The 21,561-nt window shown below is 41.5% G+C and overlaps 2 protein-coding genes across 3 annotated transcripts; one reads left to right on the top strand and one right to left on the bottom strand.

Moving 5' to 3' along the window:
• Positions 1 to 18,422, bottom strand: maco1a (macoilin 1a). The gene is made up of 11 exons (XM_030412219.1): positions 18,147 to 18,422; positions 16,705 to 16,846; positions 15,869 to 15,995; positions 15,587 to 15,710; positions 15,291 to 15,469; positions 12,407 to 12,944; positions 12,131 to 12,289; positions 8,627 to 8,809; positions 8,359 to 8,479; positions 7,827 to 8,001; positions 1 to 2,176 (listed from the first exon to the last, which is right to left on the bottom strand). Exons 1-11 carry the CDS (start codon positions 18,224 to 18,226, stop codon positions 1,974 to 1,976), a joined length of 2,031 nt encoding a protein of 676 aa, XP_030268079.1. The 5' UTR covers positions 18,227 to 18,422; the 3' UTR covers positions 1 to 1,973.
• srfbp1 (serum response factor binding protein 1) lies at positions 17,693 to 21,522 on the top strand. Of its 2 annotated transcripts, none has more exons than XM_030412221.1 (3): positions 17,693 to 17,801; positions 19,034 to 19,489; positions 19,655 to 21,522. In XM_030412221.1, exons 2-3 carry the CDS (start codon positions 19,034 to 19,036, stop codon positions 20,945 to 20,947), a joined length of 1,749 nt encoding a protein of 582 aa, XP_030268081.1. In that variant the 5' UTR covers positions 17,693 to 17,801; the 3' UTR covers positions 20,948 to 21,522. The 2 variants fall into 2 exon arrangements, with proteins under 2 accessions (XP_030268081.1, XP_030268080.1); XM_030412220.1 differs by lacking the exon at positions 17,693 to 17,801 and adding an exon at positions 18,390 to 18,522.
• The last annotated feature ends 39 nt before the right edge of the window (positions 21,523 to 21,561 follow it).

Genomic DNA, 21,561 nt, shown 5'->3' with positions numbered 1-21,561 from the left:
TTAACAGCTTGCATTGCCACCAGCAAGACTTTCTTTAATAGTGATGGCCAAAGTGAACAGTGTGACACAGCCACCATCACCATTGGTTAAAGAAAATAAACATAGTGAAACAATGAAAAGATAAAACAAAGCACTTTTTTTTTTTTAAACCTTCTTCCTTCTACACAAACTTATAAAAGCAACTTGAGAATTGAATTCACAACACCAGAGCGATCCACGAAAAATACTTTTTTTTTTCCCCAGGTAGGCAACATGACAGCACGACATGGTCAAATGGTTCAGGGGTAACCTTTTCCCAACACAACACATTCACAGAATCCTTCCTGGTAGAAAATATAGGAAATCAACTGAATATGATGGGAAATATCAAGGAGGTGCCACTCAACAAAAGTCTGTAACAAATAAATTAAATGTGTGAATAACAATCAGCCTCCTGATGATCAGCTCAGAACCTTTTAAACACAACACCACCTGAATACGTTCTAATGACGGGAAAAAAACCAACACTCCTCGTCTGCAAACATTATGCTAGCTACATCGACCAAAGTATGGATGGAAACTGAACATCAACACTTGGCACTTAAGAACTGAAATGAAATAAACAAAAAAAACATTCCTCAGTATGTTAATGTACATTGCTGTAAACAACTAAATGCCAACCGTAGGGCACGATAATAGACAATCAGTTTGGTTGGTGTTTGGCATACCAAGACTGTGTCACCATGAAATGACATGCACCATGTCCAGTGTAATGTTTTCCCTTTTTAAGTCTGTAAAAATTGTGAGCAATTTGTTGGAAAAATAAACATTGAATGTGTCTGTGGTAACACTGTTCGGCCTTTGAATACTGAAATTGTAAGAATGTGAGAAATCTTGAAGAAAAACCAGGCAAATCAGCATTGGAGAGAGAAACGCGGCTTTGAGGCTTGAAGCTTTTAGATCCCAGGATTGCAGAGTATGTGGTTTTTGCATCTTAAAAAGACAAACTGCAAGGCACTGTAAAATCTGCAAATAATGGTAACGACCGGTTACCTCGACATCATTAAATCCAGTGAACGATATGTCCTAACGGGTTCTAATTTGGTCCATAGGGAGAGGAGAGGCGTCTGCAGCAAACAGGTGGACGTTAATGCGACATTTTGGCAGTGCCAGGTCGAATCTAGCAGAGGCATTTTTTTTTTTTTTGAGGACGGCAATACATCTGCTTCATTCACTTACTGATAATACTGGAGACTTAACTGTTCCAGCACTAAGAGAACAAATCGTATTGGAATATCCAAAGAAAACAGCAAACTGTTCAATATTACATTGTCACAACCGAACTGAAACATTACAAAACAAACAATCACTGATTTAAGTTAATGGTGATAGCAAAACATGAACAGTTTTACATTCACGTATCTCTCACAGGGCTCAACTTTACAGGTGAGATTCAGACACCGATCAGAACTGAAAACACGTCTTCTTGCCTTGATATTAACCATCACGAAAAAAAGCCAATTGTATTTGAAAAGAAAAGTCTGGGTGTCAGTTCATTAGAGAAGAAAATATGGCTGTCAGGGGAGCTCACACTGACACCGAAAGAAGACTAACACGAAGCGATGCACGATGGCTCTCCTGTAGACGTTTGGCCGACAAACTGTGTGTTCCTTTCTCCCCCTTCAAACAGATCACGTTGTCAAATGGCTAAATCCCAAAACTCAACATCAAAAATTAAGAAACCAATTTTGCACACAACCCCCATGAAAATAATAGTTCTCATAATAGAACCAAAAAAACGGAGCCAAATAAGCACATGTAAGGAGGGGTTGTGTGCACTGTGTGTGTGTCATTATGTGTTCGTTAAGAGTGCAAAAACTTTCAGGGGCTGGTAAACAAATCAAAACCAAAAATAACCCAAAACTGAAACTGAGAGCTTCACCAAGATAAAGAAATAGACAAAGTTCTGTCTGACAAAAGTGTGGGTGTCACAGTCACTTTTTGAGGGGCTGGTAGACTGAGGCATTGGGGTCCAGGGAAGAGGGACTATTGTCCATGAACTTGGAGGAGTAGTGCGGGGTGACGGGGCTGAGGTTGCTGCTGTCTGAGGAGTAGGACAGGCTGGGCATCACCGCCATCACCTCTGCTATCTTCTGTTTCAGCTCTGCGATCTCCTGCTCCCTCTGGTGGATCTGGCCTGGAGGAGACCGAGGAAACAGAGACATTCATGTAACAGCATGGAGGGCGGAATAGGGGGACATTTGTTCTGAAGTGTCCATGCAAATTAAATCCTTGACAGATTTATAACTTTCCAGTGTAGAAGGGTTTAAGAGGCTCCTTCCTATACACTGGCATTAGAGCTGCAATGATTAATGAATTAGTTGTAAACCCAGAAATGTATGACCAGCAGAAAAAAAGTCTTTACAAGGTCTTAAAAAAGGTATTTTTATGGTTTCTTTTCTTTTCTTTGACTGTTAACTAATTATCTTTAGGTTGTGGACCAAACAAACCTTTTTGGGGCATTTAATGGACATATCAGTTAATTGAGAAAATAACCTACAGATTAATCAACACTGAAAATAATAATTATTTGGAAGCCTAGCTGCAATAGGGATGGTCAATATGCATGAAATCCTTTATCTTGGTTTATAAAGCTTGACCAACTCATCACAGATACTGATATAAGGCAGTAAACATTATTACACACTCATTATTACAAAGATGGAGCTTAAAAGTAATGGAGGCAGGCTATGAACAATTAACAACAGCCTCTTTTTCTGCATTTTGGTAGAGAAAGTCAGCACAAAAAGTGTGTCCAATATTTTTAAAAAGTAGTCTGATCTGATAAATGGCCTCCACAATGTGTGAATACGCTTTAATGATAGAAGCTCAGAATCTGATACTTCTTAGTAAGGCTGCCACATTTCCAGAATTTGAAACCTTGATACAATACCAGTTTAAGAAACCAACTCAAAACCTCTAATAGTAACACAGTAAAAGGATATATAAAAAGCCATAGATGAAAAAAAATAAGATATTTCTGTTCAGTTTTCCTTTTTGCATTTTTTTTATCGTACTTTTTAAACCACATGGTACTGAAAAAGTATAAATACTTCTGACATCCTTCCCCGCCACATAATTCACTGTAAGACAGGGCTACTATTAGCTAACATGCTAGCTAATACTAATAGTGTTAGCTACTAATAGACTGCTACACTGCTATCCTATTTTAGAGCTTATTTGACAGGTCACAGCAGGCAATAGCTAATCATATTAGTATAAATGCACACTGAATGGAGCTGAGCCATCATTAAGGAGATTTATGTCACCGGTGCTTTTCCCACTATGACAAGTCAGACTGTCTGCTGGGAAAAAAGGCCTATTACAGTTAGTAACTCCACAGTATAATGGTAACAGTAGTGTGTTTCATGTACTGCAGCTCTGGATTTTAAAAGATTTTCCTCAGGAGCTGTTGTGATATCAACATTATAAGTAATACACTAAACACACCACATTTTTATCTTTTATTATTAATACAGCCATGGGACGGGCCAGTTCGGGTCGAGCATGTCACCTCATATCATATTGTGCTTTCAGGTTCTTTTACTGAAAATATAGTTTAGCCAGCATCCTGTCCTACGCCACCTCTTCCAGGGTTGGCTCCAAGCATGTCACCCTGGAGGAGGTGGCGGTGGACAGGATGCTGGCAAAACTGCTGGGAGTCATGGACAATGCCTCTCACCCCCACCACAAAACTCTGGACAAGCTTAAGAGCAGCTTCAGCAACAGATTCATTCAACCCCTGCTGCCTAAAGGACCAGCACAGGAAATCGTTCCTTCCAGGTGCCATCAGACTCTATAACACACTCTACAACACACAAAACATTTTTGTGCCTTAAATTATTATTAATGTAACTAAAACTGCATCCTCTTGCACCTCATGTTCCACTTACCTTTAAACAAGTAAAAATGAGTGTTGAACTACATGTCCTGTTAAGTGATGTGGTGTTTCATTTACATGACAAGGCTTTAAACATAACACAGAGGCTATTTGTTACTTACATTGTACTTGTCTGTGATCAGGGTAAATTGTAACTACGGTAACAACTTTGGCCTGTCACGTTCAGGTCAGGCTACTCTCTAGGACTCTCGGTTTTGGACAGAAACATGAGGCACGATCGCACTCCTAATACTTTATATATATATAAACTTTAACATACATATGTACATACAGTCTACATTTCACTATTGAGTTTTTAAGAGAAATGTGTGAATATCTAGAGTGAGATGAGATGATGCTTAGTCATCTTTAAGTGTTACAATATACTGTAATATTAATATGCTGTGTTTGAATTCCTGGCTTGAATGTACCCGGTTGAGGTGCTGGTCTGTCTTAATTTAATAAAATACACTTTCACTTTTAAAACAAATCATGTGATGTTTATGACATGAATCAAACTAGCAGACATGAGATCTCTGCTGTAAACATTCAGATGTGCTGGGTTAAAGTGTTAAATAGTAATCATTTAATCCTGTGGGTCTGTGGCACTGAGAACAGCCAGAAAGGCACACAGGAAGAAGCCACTGTAAGATGCTGCGAGCAAGGCATAATGGAAACACAATCAGTGCTGCAGTGTTTGTGGCTTTGTGGTGTGGTGGTAATGGCTCTGGCTTATTGTTTCAATTTCCAAAAGCAGAAATACACTGAACAAAGATATAAACGCAACACTTTTGTTTTTGCTCCCATTTTTCATGAGCTGAACTCAAAGATCTAAAACATTTTCCATAAAGATCCATTTCTCTCAAATATTGTTCACAAATCTGTCTACATCTGTGTTAGTGAGCACTTCTCCTTTGCCGAGATAATCCATCCCACCTCACAGGTGTGGCTTATCAAGATGCTGATTAGACAGCATGATTATTGCACAGGTGTACCTTAAGGTGGCCACAATAATAGGCCACTCTGAAATGTGCAGTTTTATAACAGCACAATGCCACAGATGTCGAAGTTTTGAGGGAGCGTGCAACTGGCATGCTGACTGCAGGAATGTTGCCCGTGAATTGAATGTTAATTTCTCTACCATAAGCCGTCTCTCCAAAGGGGTTTCAGACAATTTGGCAGTACATCCAACCGGCCTCAAAACTGCAGACCACTTGTTACCCTTGTTACCAGCCCAGGACCTCCACATCCAGCAAGTTCACCTCCAAGATCGTCTGAGACCAGCCACCCGGACAGCTGCTGCAACAATCGGTTTACATAACCGAAGAATTTCTGCACAAACTGTCAGAAACCGTCTCAGGGAAGCTCATCTGCATGCTCGTCGTCCTTATCCAGGTCTCTGCAGTTCCTCTTCATAACCGACTTGAGTGGGCAAATGCTCACATTCGATGGCGTCTGGCACGTTGGAGAGGTGTTCTCTTCACGGATGAATCCCGGTTTTCACTGTTCAGGGCAGATGGCAGACAGCGTGTGTGGTATCGTGTGGGTGGGCTGTTTGCTGATGTCAACGTTGTGGATCGAGTGGCCCATGGTGGCAGTGGGGTTATGGTATGGGCTGGCGTATGTTATGGACAACGAACACAGGTGCATTTTATTGATGCCATTTTGAATGCACAGAGATACATGACGAGATCCTGAGGCCCCTTGTTGTGCCATTCATCCACGACCATCACCTCATGTTGCAGCATGATAATGCACGGCCCCATGTTGCAAGAATCTGTACACAATTCCTGGAAGCTGAAAACATCCCAGTTCTTGCATGACCAGCATACTCATCGGACATGTCACCCATTGAGCATGTTTGGGATGCTCTGGATACGACACGTATACGATACGTATACGACAGCGTATACCCGGCAACTTCGCACAGCCATTGAAGAGGAGTGGACCAACATTCCACACTGCGTGAGGCAAATGGTGGTCACACCAGATACTGTCTGGTAGGGGTGGGAATCTCTTAGCCCCTCACGATTCGATTTGATTCTGATTCAGAGGTCAACGGTTCGATTCTAAACCGATTCTCGATGCAGCAATTTTTTCCATGCATGATTTAAAAAAATAATAATTAAATCTGAGTTTGCTAATCACTTCCTACTTTTTTATCACTGTGTGACTACATGGTACTTTCAAAGCAAAGTATTTGTGATGATCCATACTTTATTTACTTCCAATATATTTAATTAATAAAACAAATGAAAGAAATGTGGCAAGTAATCTGGAAGGTTACATTTGCTAGCAAACATCCAGCTTTGCAAAGAACCAAAAGGAAAAGAAAAGTGTTCCTGTAGCAGCATACATGTAGTACATTAATACAGCTGCAGCTGGTCGACGGTCGATACAGGTGGATGTCTCACACTTAGCCACAGCTGACTGACCTCACGCTGAGTTCGGGCTGGATTTCAACATACTGTGCGGGCTGTATGACAGTGTACAGTTTCACATCGACTTGGATTCAGCCTAATAACAATGTATGCGGCTGGGAACAATGGCTTTAAGTAACCATTTGAATGCAGTGTGTGGTGACAGAAATACCAGAGAGTTACAGGTGTCCCAGGTTAACCTGGACGCTGCACACTCAACGCCACAGCTAACAGCCAACTGCTAACAGCGGTCTCCACGCTTCTCTCGAGCCACTCGGCGTGAACAAATGCCTCAGACTTGTTGTGTGCACGCCGTCGCACTGCACTTCCGCACTTCCGAGTTCTGCCTCTTGTGTTCCGTCAACATTACGTTGTCAATTAACATGATTTTTGACATTTGTGAATCGATTCAGAATCATCCACGTCCAAATCGCGATTCATCCATAATCGATTATTTTTCCCACCCCTACTGTCTGGATTTGTGACCCCCCCAGACCCCCCCAATAAAGCAAACTGCACATTTCAGAGTGGCCTTTTATTGCGCCCAGCCTAAGGCACACCTGTGTAATAATCATGCTGTCAGCATCTTGATATGCCACACCTGTGAGGTGGGATGGATTATCTCAGCAAAGGAGATGTGCTCACTAACACAGATTTAGACAGATTTGTGAACAATATGGGAGAAAAAACAAGAGTGTTGCTTTTATATTTTTGTTCAATGTAATCATTCACAGACACTAGGTCACACCTGGTTAGAGTGCAAAGTTAAAAAAGTTATGATAGGGTTTGGTCTAGTTTCAGTCGCTGCTTCTTTGTTCATTGTGGCTTTTTAATATTCCATTATCTGCTAACTTGATGATGATGTTGCCTCGAAGCTTAAAGGGACAGTTCAGGTTTTTTGAAGTGGGGTCATATAAAGTACGTATCTATAGTTGATCTGTTCCCTACCGTAATTGCCGATCAGCATTGGTACGGTAATTACGGACGTTCTACATTTTCTCAACCATAGAACGTCCGTATATCCGTGCCAAAAGAAAGGGCCATCTGACGGCGATGTAAAGCGGTGTGAATTTTCTCTATATAACGTACACTTGAACTGATATAGATTTTTTTAAGGTGAGGCTGTTTTTAGTTGGTTAAAATTTGCTTTGCATCTGGACTCTGTTCACTGCAGTACTAGCAGAGTGTCTGGGCTGGAGCGGCTCTCTGCTTCTCCAAACTGAGGCTGCGCTGATCGGCAGTTGCGGTAGGGAACAGATCGACTATAGAGATGTACTTTATATGACCCCACTTCAAAAAACCCGAACTATCCCTTTAACAACTGCAAACTGTTCTTATTGCCTTCTCATCATCATGTATGGATGGACGATTTCACCTTCTGGTCACTGCCTGTATAACTAAGAAAAGTTAATTTCTTTAACTTCTCTCTATTAGATCATGTATTGCTCCCATCAAGAGCTTTGCATAATTTGTTACCAATAACCAACCTTGTGCTATCTCCAGCTGTCTCTTGGCGTCCCCCAGTGCAGAGAAGAGGTCCAGTTTGATCCTGGTCTCAGCGCTCAGGCTGTTCTCCAGGTGCTGGGTCTTCTCCTGCATGGCTGACAGCGCTGACATCAACACCTCTGTGTCCTTCTCGTTCTCTTTATACTTCCGCAGCTCCTGTAAATCGGCAGGATGTGAAAAGGAAAATGCATGAGAAAAAGCGATAAACACTCATCAAAAATGATAAGCAACTAAATGGTCTTATTTTCTAAACAACGCTATTACTGAGCTAAATGTCTGATGCTCTCCAAAGGCACAGGGGGTCTATTCATTTAATTACATCAATTACTCAAACTAAGTGGCATATAATCTGAGCGAAGTGATTGCATTTGTTTCAAAGTCAAGTACTGCAGCAGCTTAATGACTGCAGAAGAAAGCGTATTTAAAGCTCCACAGAATTTAGATAATCAATTCCACAGCCTGTTTATCTTTAACTAAAATTGTTTTCTTATCAGAGGAGTTATTCCTTCTCACCTGACACTTGCCCTCCAGATCCCTTATCTGCTCCTCCTTAAGTTTCATGTCCATGCTGAGCTTCTTGCACTCTGTCTCCAGCTCTCTGATGCGACCACGCAGAGAGTCAGTGGACTCCACTCTGCAGGACAGGAGAGAAAAAGAACAACTCTGTGAAGAGCAGAAAAGGCACTGCAACTCCTGTATTGATATTTAGGGATTCAATCTGTTCAAATTTTAATTTCATTTTGACAACACAAAGCTGGGTTAGATGATGAGATCATGATACCTGGTTGCAGCGGCTAATGCTACCGCTCTGGCAGCAGTGGCCTCTTCCATCTTCTTCCTCTTTCTCTCCTCAGCCAGCTGTTTCTCAGCGAGAGCGCGGGCCTCCTGCTCAGCCTTTAGCTTCTTCTCCAGCTGGGAGATGGTCTGCTTATCTTTCTGCTTGGCCTGGACGGCACTGTGGAGCCTAAAGAGTGGAGACGATCATAGTCAACCTGGCTGGATCATGAGATGAACACAGAGGCTCAGAGAAATATTTAAAAATTCAGGTTATTTCCTGAGACACGATTAAGCTTTTCTAATTATCAAACTCACACATTTTAGCAGTCTTTGAGGGAATTCAGACCTTGTATTAACATCCGTCCTGAGTGACCTGATCACAAGAGGACACCTCGAGACCGTCCGTTCACACCTGGCATTAACATACACCTTGAGGAAAGTAAGGTCACCTCTTGTGATTACACCTTACTTTCCTGACCTAGATGCAAATAAACATGATAATAACTTGAAGAAAAAGAAGAGATGTGATCTTTGTGCATAAAGTTTGCCGAATTAATTAGAAGGCTCAAATAGTTAAGAATTTGCCAGTATTTCACCGAATTGAAGATGTTTTCCTAACTAAACAACTAACAAAATTGAGCAATTTTCTAAGGGAGTCTGGGGACTCTCTCCACAGGCTATAAAGAAGTAGAATGCGTTGGTTACTGTTAACTTTATTTGTAAAATTCAACATTGTCCTTTGTCAGAACCTTAATGTAAAAGATGAAATCAGTTGAAACAGTGTTTTCAATCAGCTGCTAAATGTTTGCAAGTAGGAAGCGCTTTAGACACAGATGCAGACAGGCTGGTACAGCAGTGCTGTGACAAACATTTTAAAAAGAAATAAAAAAAATATATATATATTGCATTTAAGGCCGAATTTACAAGAATAAATGAATGATTCATAATTGACCATAGTGTCATTTTAAGGTTGCTGAACAGCTATCTGTAGGGAGCCTAGGATATCACGGTTACTAATGCAATGGTTAATTGAAACAGACAGTGTATTCACAAATGTCTGCTGCCAACATTGGCAGGTTAAGAGAGAGCATTATATTCATTACCGTAAACCTCATGGAAATCAGACAGTGTGTAATGCATTCTGCCTGTTGTTGTGGCTTCTTGTAAGACATCATTTGAGTAGGTGGTCCTTCAATGTGGCCGAGGACACATGACTTAACACACTGCTAAAAGAATGATTAGAGAGATTAGAGATGTCCACTTGTGATCAGATCACTGATGTTGGTACCAGGTCTAAACAATTGTTGTTGTACTGTTGTCTACTGTATTTGTGGATGTGACTGAAAAGGAATTCATTTGAATTTTTACAGCCTCTCCGCCCCTTTACTGCCATTATATCTCAAAGTAAAATCCTATGATAATGTTTGTGAATTCACCTCAGATTTAAAAGGTTTAACCTTTAATTTTGGTCACTGATAACACATCATTACACTAGCAGAGAAAGCAGTTTGTGTACCCAGGCTTAGTCAGAGACCTCTGGAGAAGGAGACAGGTTCAGTTGTTACATGACCTATAAGTAACTCATAGAGATAAAGGTCATAGACTTGCTGCTTTTGAACCCCCTGTGCTTCAAACGCAGTGGTACTATGCAATGTGTTCAGCCAAAATTGATGCATCAAGATTCTCTGTGGCTTTTTGTGCTCTTTTTTCAAGGAGAAAGTGATGCACTATGAATGGTAGCTGAGCTTATAACAGTGTTGTCAGTCGTAACTGAGGGGGGCACAACTGCTGACACCTGATTTGTCAGGTGATTCAGTCAGTTGTGTTTGAAGGTATAAATGTGTGCTGAACTCCTATGTAGTCTTTCCTCGAAGGCATTCATAGTGTCGGATAGAAGTAGTTGCATGAAGAAGCCAAAGTATTATTTTTCCTCCACACAACTGACTTATCATGGCGTGAAGTGGGGCATGCTTGCCAGAGTTTCATTTTTCGAACAGTTTATGCGGTTGGCAGGGTGTGTGTGTGTGTGTGTGTGTGTGTGTGTGTGTGTGTGGGGGGTTTCAGAGGCTGTTCGACCAATTTACGCATGCTTCGACTGAAGCAGGATGACAACTTTAAAGCCATCCTAGAAACTAGTTCTTTCACAATGCATGCTTTGGATGGGAGCTTCAAATCAAAACTAATACTCTCATTTACATTAAAACCACTCTGATTATTTCAGATTGAAATGAAAACTATCTCTACGACTGATGTGGTAAACAAAATTCCTCTGAGATTATTTAGGAAGGCTACAACAGTGCAGTATGCTGTAGTGCGATTTTTCTGTTTTTGCAGATGACTCATACTGTAGGTGTTCAACAGGATAATGTTTCATCTTAGACAATCTTTAATTTTGGTTCCCTTCCTGTCACCTGCACTCCCTCTCCTGTTGCCTCCTGGGTCTGCCAGCAAGACGCTGTACAAAAAACACCACACTGTGGCCACAGACCACAGATCTGACAGTGTTTTCTACAAGTACTGTTAAAAATTACGATGAATATCAGCACTGAATATTTAAGCTGTCTCAATACTCATATTCCACAGCAGTGATCCTGATACCAACTGTGCTTTCTTTCTCTCTTGTTTCTGATGTAAGGTTGACACACACACACACACACACACACACACACACACCGCTGCAGTGTCCACATAGGCCTGCCTCCTCCCACTCATCTGTCTGTGGTCTGAAGTAATTGGTCTTAAAAGCTATTGTGCTTTACACACAGTACACAAGCCTGGTTATATTTATCTTTATTTAAAATCTAAATTTGTCTGCCCTTTGTCTGCTACAGTATGTCATTTTTTCCCCCCTGTGGTATCCAACAGTGTATCGTATTTTGATATTTTAGAAGTTCCAGTATTGTGACACTATTTCAGTCAGGCTATGTGACAGTTTCCTGTGTGGAATTGTAATACTAAGCAAAATTCAGATTTGATTCTGGGACTCTTTGTACTTTTGATTCTGTGAAATGGGCGACAGTGGATTTCAGAGAGAATCCTCTTCTGTTTCACACAGCGCTTTTACATTGGCAAATCTCTTTAGCGTAGCCGCTCTGGGATGCTTTTTACAGCGGTACTTTTTAACATGATGCAACGTGACATCACATACTGTCGTGGTGGTAGTTTGCAAGCCCCTGTGGGTGGTTTGTCATTATCTGGTTCACTCAAAAGCCACACATTTATGTGAACATTACACCAGGAACAATTTATGCTTGTACAGGACAGAAAAATTAAGAGGGGATGAAAATACAATAGCAAAGCTCCAGCTGTTCTACTTCGACGCACTGTGGAGATCACGTTTTTGAATACACCCACAAAACCCTCCAAACGCCAGTACTTTGCTCCTCATTTGTTTGTTGTTTTCGTCCCTTAACTAACCAGCTCCTTACCTTTCCATACTGTTGAGGAAATAATATTTATTGCGTAACAACTTGAGTATGATTGTCAGGGTTACTGTACATGCACCCACTTGTTCTGTAGCAGCTCGTTGTCCTGGCGGAGCTGGCCAAGCTCCGAGCGAAGGCTGCGGTCCTGGCTGCTCAGAGAGGAAAGCTGACTCCGCAGCTCTGACTCCAACTGCCTGTTGGCCTGAAGATCTGCCTTGAGACGCTTTACATCCTGCTCCAGCCTTTAAGGAGGAAAAAGAGAGGGCCATGACATCGTCAAAAGGCTGCTACAGGAAACCACATCAACACAGGCAAACGAGGAGTGGGTATTTGAAAGGGGTGAACAGTGGGTGTCTTACCGTACAAGAGCATCGGGCTTGCCCAGCTGGTTATTGGGGATGCAGTTCTCCACTGGGTCCTTCTGCCCTTTCCCCGCCCCCTTTTGCTTCTTCTCACTCTTACTGGTTGAGGAACCTGGCAGCACGCTGCCATTTGAAGAGCTGTGATTCCGCGGAGACGAGTTGGAAATGTTGCCCCCGCCTCCGCTGGCGTTTTTGTAGTTCTTGCCCCCCATTTCCTCTTTAGAAGTAGAGAGTGTGTTGGTTTCGGCATGTGTGTTTTCTCCTGCCAGGTCGTTATTCAGTCTCTTTGCCCCTGCGTAGTTCTCTATGTACTCTGTTTCCTGTAGTTTGGAGTCCAGTGCGTGTATAATACTGTTGTTATTGATTCCAACTGTGTTTTGTTTTTTGCCCTCCCGCTCTTTTCCAGTACTGTCCTTTCCTTTTTCCCGGTACTCCAGTTCTGGTAATGGGACTGTGGTGCTTTTCTTTCCAGGAGGTGCGCCGTTTTGCGATATTACTGAGGGCTCTACCTCTGAGATCCCTTTAGCTAAAGCAGCTGAAAGAGAGTAAATACAGGCAGTGTTAGAAGACACATATATAAAGACACAGAATTAAGCAAATCCCAAATCAAACTTAACACAAAAAAAAAAAATACAAAAAAAACCCCTGACTGGATGATGGCCTTTTTAATTTGGTTCATTGGGCTGGTGTGAAAGTTGTCTGGTGCCGAAAGGTTACCGTGTGGTGTTTAAGCAAGGGTTACACACAAGCAATAGGGTTGTAACCGAAGCAGAATTTAGTCAAATCCACATCAGCGTAGATGAGACTCTTGTGAGAATATCAGATCACCAAACATTTCGAGAAAGTAAAAGTGTGTCTCTAAAAGATCTGCAACAAACTTCCAGCCCACCATGGATCCGAAGAGTCAGCAAAAGAGTCAAGCACAGTTGACAGCAGTAATGGAGGATGTACAACCATATGGTTCAAAAGAAGTTAACTGACCTTTCTGACAGTCATCACTGGAGCAAGAAGAATGGAGTTGTGCTGCCCTATGTTTCACCCCTCTCCACTTAAGTAGTTAGTTTTGTGGTTTGTGGTCATTTTGAGACTCTGTCTATAGCCTGCCATCCTGTTGCTCCTGCACTGCTGTGTGTTCAATGACGCAGCTAAAAAATCAAAGGTGCAATGATTCGACTGACAAAATGCGAGTCAGCGCTGGGAACATTTATACTCATATCATCGACTTTTAAGTAGCAGCCCTAGAAGGCAATGGTAAATGGAAAGTTCAAATCACGAATACATATTTTTTCACCTTGATTATCTGGGTCATTATTTGTGGAGAGAGTTCTATTGAATCTTTCAAATGTAATTTTTGGTGAGCACCACGAGCCGGGTGCCATCTTATTCCATTATATTCAAGAGAAGGATGTGTTTTTGATTTTGGGGCGAACTTTCTTTTTAATATTCGAAATTATGTTGGTAATAAAAAAGGTACATAAATAAATACTCTCTTCCGATACAAAACCTGGTGCAATCCAGTACAGCTGCTCTGTCACGTATTCTGAGCTCGATATTTTTGCCGGCCTCGATAATTTCCATTTGCATGCTTGTTTGTTTTCCTCGTGTCTCTCACGTGAACCCTCTTGTTAGTCACTCTTTGTCTCTGTGTGGGGAGACGGGGCCCTTCCCCTAGCGTACCACAGAGTGCAGCATGAGAGCCCCGTGAGGAGTAGCAAGCCAGAGGTAACGCTAGTTGGTATTTGACGGAATAAAAACAAAGATGCAATTGGTTTCAAAGCTGAACGCAATGGCTGCAGTGTGGAAGCACTTCGGATTAAAAACAAATGACCTTGGTGAACCACTTAACCTGGACAAGCCGGTGTATCGCATTTGTTATAAAACAGTAACAACTAAAAGCGGCAATACAACAATCATGCACCTGCACCTAAAGCATAATCATCCGATGCAGTTTTTCCAGCTGGGGAAACAAACTACAATCAAAGCTACAGGGGGCCGTCTCCGTCTTCCTGACAGTCCACAATCACTGGGGCATTTAGTCAACAAACAAAATACAAACAGGACAGTGCAAAATGGTGCGCACTCACAGAAAGGGTAGTTCCCCACATCGCTAAAGAGATGCAGCCCTTTAATACCGTCGAAAAGCCGGCATTTCAACAAATGCTGCAAACATTTCACAGCCAGTGCGAATTGCCTTGGAGAACATATGTGTCACAAACAGCAATTCAACAACTGTACAACAGCGTGAAGTACAACATACTAAAGGGTTAGGGTTATAGTTTTTGGTTGTGTTTAATTCAAGTGCAATTTTAACTAACACAGACTGAGAGTCCTTTTTATTTATTGTTTTTTGGTTGTTTGTTTACTTATATTGGATATTTAAAATGTCTTTTTCACATTCCAATTCCAACGTTAAATATTCTTTAGAAATAAAAGTTGATTGATCTTTGAAAGGGTGTACTTGCATTATTATGCCATTATCATTATATTAGTTGAAAAATGGTCTCAAAACGACAATATTATCATTTATCGCAATCATTTCTGGGACAATTTATCGTCCAGCAGAATGTGCTATCGTGACAGGCGTAATTCTATGTTGACCAGGCTTTTGTTTAAACAAAGTTAAATCAGCTATATGGTATAACGGATGTCAAAGTAAGTGGTTTTGATTGTATGGACCTAGACACAGTCAGCCACTGAATTGGTTAAGTAACACACTGCATGTTCATCTGGTAACATTTGCAACCTTGTTCCCCTCTCATGGGTGTCCTGACAATAAAATTACAACGGAGCATTCCTACTTTCATTTTTGGTTCGATCTATTGTGTTTTATTTTGATGATTTATTTTGAAAATTCCGTATTTTTTGCATGAAAATGTCTTACCCTCTTCTGCCTCCCTCTCTTGTCTCTGCAGCATCTGTTGCTCTGGAGGTAAAGCCTGCTGTAGAAGCTGCATGTAGAATTCGTTCTCCTTTTGCACTTCCTTCTGTTTCCTCAGTCGCATCTTGTAGCTTACGTAGCTCTTAAAGCCGAAACCCAGAGTCACCACTGGATAGCCGATACTGGGTGGTGAAGAGAAACACAGAGTCAGCTTTTTAAAGATGAGTATCCTTATATTGTAAGCCATTAACTATTAAAGGGTGTACTATTTTCCTGACAAAAGGCACAATGCCATTTACCAGTGAGCAGCAAAGGGTCGACACAGGTCTACATGAAAGTTCTTCAGATCTTTGAACCGTATGGCAGCCTCGATGTACACAAATAGGATCCACAGCGATACAGTGGGTAGACAGACTCCTCTCTCTGTGTGAAAGTAAAGGCAAGGGGAATAAAAAAAAAAAAACACTCTTGAAGAAACTTGGCAGCCGTGAATATCTTGTGCAGTCTCAAACATTCTTTGAGGTGAAAGTGTCTGTTTGGCTAGCAGAGATAAAATCAGTCGGCAGAAAACTTGGACTAACCTGTGTGCCAGACATACTGGACCCATACGTAGGTGCTGGCAGCGAAAAACAGCCATTGGACGGGGATGAAGAGGAGGCAGATGATGTCTGACGTAAACGCCACACATACGAAGAAGACAGAGAACGCCTAAGCGTAGGAGATAGAGACAGACAATTAAATACGCCTTGACTGTGGTGCAGACATACAGTAGTTTCATTTTGGAAAACATGTGTATACACATATGCACTAATGTATTGGCATGTATGCACAAGCATAACCCCGTCACACTTACGCATTAATATGAGCATTAAAAACACACTCAAAAACCTCATCTTTCGCAACCATCAAGTTTTGTCAAGTATGATACCACCTAACAACCTTTATCCCACCTTACTTGAATGTTTCTTTGCTACCACATGAACAGTCCAGTGGCTATAGGTTGGGTAATAATGCAATTTATGCACTAGGTAGTTTGGCGAAGAACTTTTAATCAGAGATTTTAACTGACTGATTTTTTATGCCTTAACCAACTTAAAAAAAACTAACTCTCTTAAACAGATTAAACAAACTGACCTTATAGGACAAGTAACTTTCATACCATTTTACTGTGTTCATATTTGGCAGACCCTGCCACCTTTCTAGCTGCAAACAGTGTTCTGGGGACCTAACTTTCCTCCGAGAACAGCTTGTTTATTCAGATATTGAAAAAATAAATATTCCCGAGTTTTTTTCTATTCCCTCATTAATATTGGAAATATTCAAATTTATTGTTGAATTTCTTCTCTGAAACGACATAGTGTTTAATGTATGGTGGAAAGGCAGAGAGGGGTTCAGGATCATACAAACAGGCTCTTACCAGTCCCTGATATCTGAAGGAGTCGTAGACACTTCGAATGAAAAGCCAAAAGGGCCACAGGTACTCAAACCTGAACTCCAGCACAAAGTCGGCCAGCAGAACTAACACCCACACCACCAGGAACTTCAGGTACAGGAACGTGCTGCGGGAGGAGACCAGATAAAGAAATTAAGATTGAGAAATAAAAATGGATGACACGGGAACATGACAAAGAGAGGATGCTGAACAGGGTTTACAATGGATTTAGATGGTATCATGACAAGCATCAGGTTTATACAACAGTCCGATGTTTATAAGAACGACATCTAGGCTGCACCACCTCAAGGTCTTGCTAGATTCCACAGCAGATTAAATTGCAGTTTTGGAGAACAAATTCACTTCACTCAGAAATGATATTACAATATAAATGAAGTAATAATACACAATACACATCCATAAGTGAATAAACAATCTGAAAATAAGGTCCCCAGAACACTGTGTGATGCTAGAAAGGTGGCAGGGTCCGCCACATATAAACATAGTAAAACAGTATGAAATTGTGTTGCCCTTCAAAGTCAAAGAGAGTTTGTTTATTTAGTTTGGTTAGGCAAAAAAATAAGTCTTATCTGATTAAAACTATATAGAGCACCTTCTAAGTCAATTCTACAGTTCAACCATGAGCGTGAATACAAATCTGGATATTCCCACTAGTGTGTTTCTATTATGAAATTAACTGACTAAGATAACAATGGTTTAAAAACAGTCAAACCAGTGAAAGAGAGGGGCAGGGTGGCTAAAAAGCGACAGAGAGTGTATATATACAGTGACATGTCTGGACATGTTCTTTAAAGCACAGCTGGTTTCAATTTATATCTATAGAAAAACAGTCTGCTATTTTGTTATTGCATTTCTTTAAGTAGGCCTAAGACGTGCGCTTTGCATGTCCCAGTTGAACCCTAATGCTTTGCTGGTAATGTCTTATCGGCGCATGCAAGGTTCAGACCTCTGCCAAACAAAGCACAGGTGAGAGCCCCGCCATAGCATCACCCCGGACTTCAGAAGAAGCGCTCCAGACGCCGCTGCTGTCAGCTCGAGCTAAAGCTTCATTATTCTAACAGGTTCATGTTATCTTTGTTCTAGCCGAGGAGGTTTTTACATTGTGCAGAACGTGTTACAGTAATTACTTAATGCCCAGAGTCCGTCGGCCAGCTTTCATTTAATGCCAGAATTTGAATGAAAAGAAACGTTACCTAGTCGGGCACAAATCACGCACGAGATGCCTTCTAAGTAACGTTAGGCCGTTAATTTTAACAATACGCGGGCATGTTCAGTTAGCTCCTTCTGTGGCTCCTAACCAAAGCGTGCTAAAATATGAATGTAGCACAAGCTGGCAGCCCCGTCTTGACATATGCAGAGAGGCGCCATTGTTATACAATAACGTCCCTCCAGCCCCTTTTTTGTACCTGCTATATATACCCTCGGTGATTCGGTTCCGTTTTAACGGCCGTCGGAGTTTGCTGCAGTCCGCATTGCGCCGCTTCATCCTCCCCCTGTTGATTCACTTGTGATATCGGTCTGGTAGCTGGAACTGGAAATGTCATTCGCTCATCCTAATTTTCACACTTCTTTAGTTATCCACCATTGTTGTTGTTTTATGCACATGAAACAAAGAAATAAATAAAAACAGTCCGCGGAAGGCCCTCCCCTTTTCACGACACGCTGCGTCCCCTTGCTTGCACTTGACGTCATGACGCCGTCAGTGGCGTAGGAAACATGGCTGCCTCCAACGAGTCGAGACGTTTCTCTGAGTTTTAAATATTTAATATTCGTTCCGGGACGGTAAGTGTGTCAATAACAGCATATGTTGAAGCTATGTTACTATATAAGCTACCGTTTGTTATGTGTACGCCACTGGTGCATAAATTAAGCGTACACACACGATATTACGTGTTAAAACGTATCCATGCTGACTCCACGTTTGTTTGGCAAACTTGGTCAGGCATTTTTCTGCTCTCTTATTAAATATGTATTTTGCCTCAAGCCTATTCAGCAGCGAGTTCATTACCACATCTAGATATAAATATAAGTTCGACAAGGATGTTCGTGTTGTAATACCAATGCATGTTGGGGAAGTGTGGGTGACAAATGTAGGGACCAGGTCTACAGTGATTAAAACACTGAAAGACAAAAAGCAATCACACGTTTTAAATGAGCGTCTCTCGATAAGAGTGAAAACGCAGTGCATTTAAATTCATGTCGTGGTGTTTTTTTTTTTTTTTTTGCTAATGTGGTTGTCCCCAGTAAGGACATCATCCAGTTACAGATCTATAATGGGTATGTTTTTCAACAGATGATGATGGACGAGGTAGAGAAAATTGACCCATCTGCTGAGGAAATAGAGAAGGAGGAAGAAGAGGATGAAGAAATAGAAGACGAAGGAGGAGATGATGTTTCTGGTGATGAGGAAAAAGATGGAGATGATGAAGAACAGGAAGTTAGAGATGCTCCAGAAAAGGCAGAAGAGGTACCAATTCCAAAGCCCGCAGAAAAAACTGGGAGAAAAATTCCGCCGTTTGCGAAACCCAAGGAGAAAAGGCCAGATGATTGCCTGAACCTCAACAATGAGGTGGTGAGGATGAGGAAAGAGGTGAAGAGGGTGAGGGCTTTGATCATCAGGAAGCTGTCGCGACAGATGGGCGCCCTGAAGAAGAAGAAGGGGAAGGACACGGAGATTGAGAGGAATCAGAGGAGAGCTGCCAGACTGCTGGAGGAGATCCACGCCATCAAGGGGCTATCACCAGACCTGGTAAGGTTTCTAATGAAATCCGTGTATTCATCATTTTTGGACTATTATTGTGTAATATATTTCAGTGCAAATTTTAAAATGTGAAAAGGTTATTCAAATTTATGATTCTTTTTCAAAAAGGTGAGACACTTTTTCTGATTCGATAATCTACTTACCCATTGCCAGGTGACAAAGACAGCTATGCAGAGGGATTTCAACTTTGAAAAGGAATGTAAAAACCCCAAATCCACTATGTCCGACCGGGCCATTGCACGCATCGCCACCCACCCCCAGTTCAACAAGAAGATCCAGGACCTTAAAAAAGCTGTGAAAGCATTCAAAAATGAGCGGATGAAGGGTGGAAGGCTGGTTGAGAGGGTAAAGGTGGAAAATAAGGCTGAAAATGTGCAAAATAAGGCTGAAAATGTGCAAAATAAGGCTGAAAATGTGCAAAATAAAGATGTAAGGGTGAACTCACAATCTCCTGACAAAAGAGTGGAAAGAAAAAGCGAGAAAGACGAGGAAGACATTATAAAGGGGGAAAAGGAAATCATTCACAGTGAGGTAGGAGACTGTATCCCTATAGACACTACGGATGCAATTATGGCTCAACCCGAAAAGGAAATTGTCAAAGCAGCCCATTCGGCTGTTACTGCCGATGATGAGAGAAAAGAAATGCAGTCCAAGCCCAAGAATGTAAGACCAGCCTTAGTGAAAAGTAGTACAGTAAAGGACATTGTGAAAAACAAACCTCAAAGTAAAGATGCAGAAAAGAAGCCCAGTCTTAAGCCTGCACCTGAAGTGCTTCAGAAAAATGATACAGATGAAGACGAGAGTGATGCGGAGTCATCAGATGAAGAAGAGAAAGAGTACTTTGACGACAGCACAGAGGAACGTTTCCACAAGCAGTCCTCTCAGTCAGAGAGCGATGAGGACGACTTCTTTGTTGGAAAAGTGAGCAAATTCAAGAAGAAGAAGAAGAAGGTTGTAGAAGAGGAGAAAGTGCCTGAAGTTAAAGCCGGCCCGACAGACGAGCTCCAGGGTAAACTTGATGAGCTCGAGTCTAGGCTTAAGTCCAAAGCTACCTCATTTCAGTCTGTGTTTTGTTCTTCTCTCTCTGTGTCTAAGCCTGGTGGGGGCAGGGGTTCAGGCAGAGGGAGAGGTGGGGATAAATTTGGAGGCAGAAGAGGTGGAGGTGGTCTTAATAGAGATTTAAGTCAGCAATCCAAGTTCCAAAAGCAGGAGAAGGGAGCAGACAGAAATTTAGGGTCCAAGTACAGCAAGCCAGAGTCGTCAGAGAAGAGCTTTCCCTCTTTTGGCAGAGGAAGGGGGCGAGGCAGGGGCGGAGGTGTCTTTTCCCATCAGGCACCACAGCAGGCACTGCATCCATCCTGGGAGGCCAGTAAGAAAAGGAAGGAGCAGCAAGGACAAATCCTGGCCTTCCAGGGGAAGAAGATTAAGTTTGACGATGATGACTGAACTGTTTCCTGTGTGTTTACTAATGCTGAATTCATACCTTTTGCTTGGGTGTCTTACATGCCATATAGCGGTGATTGTTGTTATCTGACCCACAAGTGATTTGTAAAGGTTTACTAACTTGATCTGTTGTGATCTCAGCATAGTTCAGTGATGTGTGTTGCTAGGCGTAAACTGCTTTTTATTCTTATGGCTGGGAAATGACCAAAACCTGCAGGTTTTTGTATAAAGCATCAATAAAAATGTGTTGTTTAAATATTTTTTATTACTTAATACCATTTAATTCTAATTTGTGAAAGGCATCACTTGAAGCATGTCAATTTTGACTTGATTTGTAATGATTCCAGTTCTTTGAGAAATTAATTAAATATTGTTATTTTTAATGATTTAACCTTTACACAATTGAACTGCTTTGTCTGAAAGCTTCAGTTATTGTGTAGTACAAATTTTAGGAAATTATGTTTGGTTAAACACATGCATTTTCTGCAGGGTTAGACTTTCAATGAATTTTACTGTTTTTGGTACCTGTCTGTCACAATTGTATGACTTTCCACAATACAAAGTTTATATTACAGCAATGGCTTTGATTTATTTCGATGCCTTTGTATCTAGAAAAC

Source organism: Sparus aurata, chromosome 3 (genome assembly GCF_900880675.1).
Source record: "Sparus aurata chromosome 3, fSpaAur1.1, whole genome shotgun sequence".
In the NCBI taxonomy this organism is placed as follows: Eukaryota; Metazoa; Chordata; class Actinopteri; order Spariformes; family Sparidae; genus Sparus; species Sparus aurata.
This window is presented reverse-complemented; position numbering and strand designations above follow the sequence as displayed.

Coding starts and splice junctions, on each gene's coding strand:
- maco1a (XM_030412219.1), bottom strand. CDS start 18,226: ATGAAGCGGCGCAATGCGGACTGCAGCAAACTCCGACGGCCGTTAAAA. Junction 15,711..15,868: donor CCAGTATGTCTGGCACACAG/GTTAGTCCAAGT, acceptor ACTTTCACACAG/AGAGAGGAGTCTGTCTACCC. Junction 12,945..15,290: donor AGAGAGGGAGGCAGAAGAGG/GTAAGACATTTT, acceptor ACTCTCTTTCAG/CTGCTTTAGCTAAAGGGATC.
- srfbp1 (XM_030412221.1), top strand. CDS start 19,034: ATGATGATGGACGAGGTAGAGAAAATTGACCCATCTGCTGAGGAAATA. Junction 19,490..19,654: donor AGGGGCTATCACCAGACCTG/GTAAGGTTTCTA, acceptor ACCCATTGCCAG/GTGACAAAGACAGCTATGCA.